The sequence below is a fragment of the Sinocyclocheilus grahami genome, unplaced genomic scaffold, assembly GCF_001515645.1.
Source record: "Sinocyclocheilus grahami isolate Dianchi unplaced genomic scaffold, SAMN03320097.WGS_v1.1 scaffold117.1, whole genome shotgun sequence".
Classification (NCBI taxonomy): Eukaryota; Metazoa; Chordata; class Actinopteri; order Cypriniformes; family Cyprinidae; genus Sinocyclocheilus; species Sinocyclocheilus grahami.
In genome coordinates, this window is record NW_015505296.1 from 1,277,604 (window position 1) to 1,280,551 (window position 2,948).

The following is a 2,948-nucleotide window of genomic DNA, read 5'->3' on the forward strand; positions in this document are numbered from 1 at the left end:
TAAACGATTATTTCTGAAAAATAAATAAATAAAATAAATGTATGTAATAATCTTTCAGAGAAAAGGTCAAATAAATCACACGATTTTCTGGTTATTTATTTGTTCATTTTTAATAATGCCACAATTGACTAACATTTATCATATATTTTTTTTGCATAGTTCGTAATTGTATTTGAAATGCACAGGGCAATACTGCCTTCTACTGGTGTAAATTATAATATCCTGAATTTAACTCAGCAGCTGACTCACCATCATATTTATATTCACATATGTATTTATATGCATCCCTCCAAGATATTTGCTTTCATGATCTGTAGTTTTAAGTGCGAACGTATATGACTAGACATTACAGAATAAGAGTCCTGCTGGTGTCTCTCCGCTAAAATCTTCCTTGGATGATTATTTAAAACCCCACTGCCACATTGTGCTCTCGTTGAACTTGTCTTGCTAAATAACGCTCATGTAACTTGCTGTCCTCAGCAGGTTGGCCTTGGCTGTTGGATGGCATTAGATGTGAGCTGATCTGAGACAGTGACCGGCTCAGCTTGCACTGCGGCAGCGGGGTGATGGTGGACCCCATGATTCAGTCACAGTGAGATAAGAACCTCCTTAGCTATTCAAATCTTTTCTTAACACGGCGGATTACAAGTCACACAAATAAGAGGGTAGGCCTATATAAGATTTCAGCTTTGCTGACTACTGGTTCTGCTTTTAAAACAGTAATATTTTTATAAAATTATTTAATCATTGAGCAAATTGAAAATTAAAATACATATTATAAATCTCATATTACTTTAGTTTTACCTGGTAATATTTTTTTATATATATTGCTCCAAAAAAAAAAAAAAAAAATCAATTTTAAATTAAATGTTATTTTATAAAACTTAATTTATAAAACTATAAATATCTAATACCAGTTTAAATTTATTTTAATTACTTACCTTTTTTTATCATGCATTTAATGAGAGGTTATTGTTATATTGCTTTCTTTTTATGTATATATTATTATATTGCTCGAAATATTTCAGACCTTGGCATAACAACAAAACAATTATTTGTTCATTAATACAATTGTATAAATTTAAATTAAATTGTACATTATTTTAAATGTTTTTATAAATCTATAAATATCCTATAAAAATATGTAAAAAAATAAATAAATAATAATTTTATGAAATTTTTCATCATGCCTTTTAATAATTTGATCCAGATGTGCAGGTCTAATTATGATTATTATTTTTGCCTAGGTAATGTCATTTTATATATTACATCTTTATTCTGTAGATTGTAATGCTGTTTGACTGCGAGTCATGCCTGATCTAGTAGGAATAATTATATGAATGTTGTTATTAATATTTATCAGGGTGTTTTGAGGTCACAGCTGAATTAGCTTCAGAAGTCAGTACTGATAGTACCAAAGGGGCTATTGAAGAAATACCAACTTAATTCGAGTTGAAATCTCTTTCAGGCAGGATTTACTTAGCATTTCATGTGTGTTTGGCTCTGTACAGAGTAAACAAGTAAGAAACACAAAGACAGCACCATCATTACCACTTTTTGTTGTTGTAGTTGTTGTTGCCTCAATAGGGAAGAGGCCAGCAATCATAATGGTTACAACAAAAGAGTAAAAAAAAGCTGAGTGTATTATGCATAAGATGCAGCAAACATACCTTTCTTTACTATAAAATGTTCATTTATGCCGAACATGATGACTACACCTAACAATTATGGCACATTTTCTCCAGTACATGTATATTTCTTAAAATACATAAGTGTGTAAAAACATTTTTGGCATTCAGATCTGTGCACAATACTTCATCCAGAATTTTCTTGAATCAGCTTTCAAAAAGTATACTTGGAGAAAATCCATACATCAAATATATATATATATGCACTCTTCCTGATATAAACAATCATTCGCTAAGCCACTACTTTGAGTGTAGAAGGCACATAAAAATATAGTTTGCTACTCACGAAAATAAAAATATATGAATAAAAGAGCATGAAATGTAACTTGCAGCATATATGCACACAAGTGCCTTTGCATTGACTACGGTAAAACATGCAACTATGTAATAGAGTGCAAATTAAACTAAGGCATAAGATGTATAGAAATCGTGGTGTGGCTTCATGTCCTGCAAGCATCTGTATCGTCTAATCACTTCCACCGCAGAGCTTCAGCAGTAGTTTCTTATAATCCCCTGAAGTGTCTCCCTGTGAATGCAAATGAGTTTGATTACAATTATTATTACAGTGCTGTAATTTCCATTTCTCGAAAACGTAAAGCACAGTTTGAGGGGTAGTACTCACAGATATGGCTGTGTATAGAGATTTCCCATAATTCTTCATGTATTCCTGACGAATGTCCAGCATGTCCACCTCAGAGCGGGTCACCATGATGCGGATCAAAGTGCGATCCTTGGTTCCTGCTCCCTGCGTATTTCGTTTTTGAGCATATTCGGATTTGAAACTTTGATGCATGTGATCTTATACACTAGAGCAGTGGTTCCCAAACTCTCAGGCCAACTACTGCCTTTAATCAAATCAGAATTCAAGTAACCTGTGTTCCCTCAAATTATTTCAGCATAAGGACTGTGAGTTGCATTAGTCCATATTAATATGATAATATTACTGTAGTTACTGCGGTCCAATTCAAATACATACTATTTTCTACTGCTGTAAATATTTCTAGAACTTAGCGCGAGTACAAAAACTGATGTTCATTATTAAAATGTCAATGACTTTTCCATGACTGGCACTTGAGAACATTGTTCAACACTTCAGCTCGCATCTTGCATTTCCAAATGAATAATGGCCAACTGAGACCTTGACATACAAAACTACTATATAATAAAACTCAAATTAAAAAGAATATATCAAATTATATATATATATATATATATATATATATATATATATATATATATATATATATATATATTTTATAA

General features: G+C 31.6%; 1 protein-coding gene across 3 annotated transcripts in view; it reads right to left on the bottom strand.

Moving 5' to 3' along the window:
• Positions 1-1,452: 1,452 nt before the first annotated feature.
• LOC107589536 (annexin A11-like) overlaps positions 1,453-2,948 on the bottom strand; it is a 23,642-nt gene continuing 22,146 nt past the window's right edge. For all 3 annotated transcript variants that reach the window (XM_016278010.1, XM_016278011.1, XM_016278009.1), the window contains 2 exons: positions 2,311-2,433; positions 1,453-2,214 (listed from right to left, as the gene is read on the bottom strand). In XM_016278010.1, coding sequence (XP_016133496.1) covers positions 2,155-2,214; positions 2,311-2,433 — 183 coding nt within the window. In that variant the 3' untranslated portion in view covers positions 1,453-2,154. The remainder of the gene's footprint in view (positions 2,215-2,310; positions 2,434-2,948) is intronic.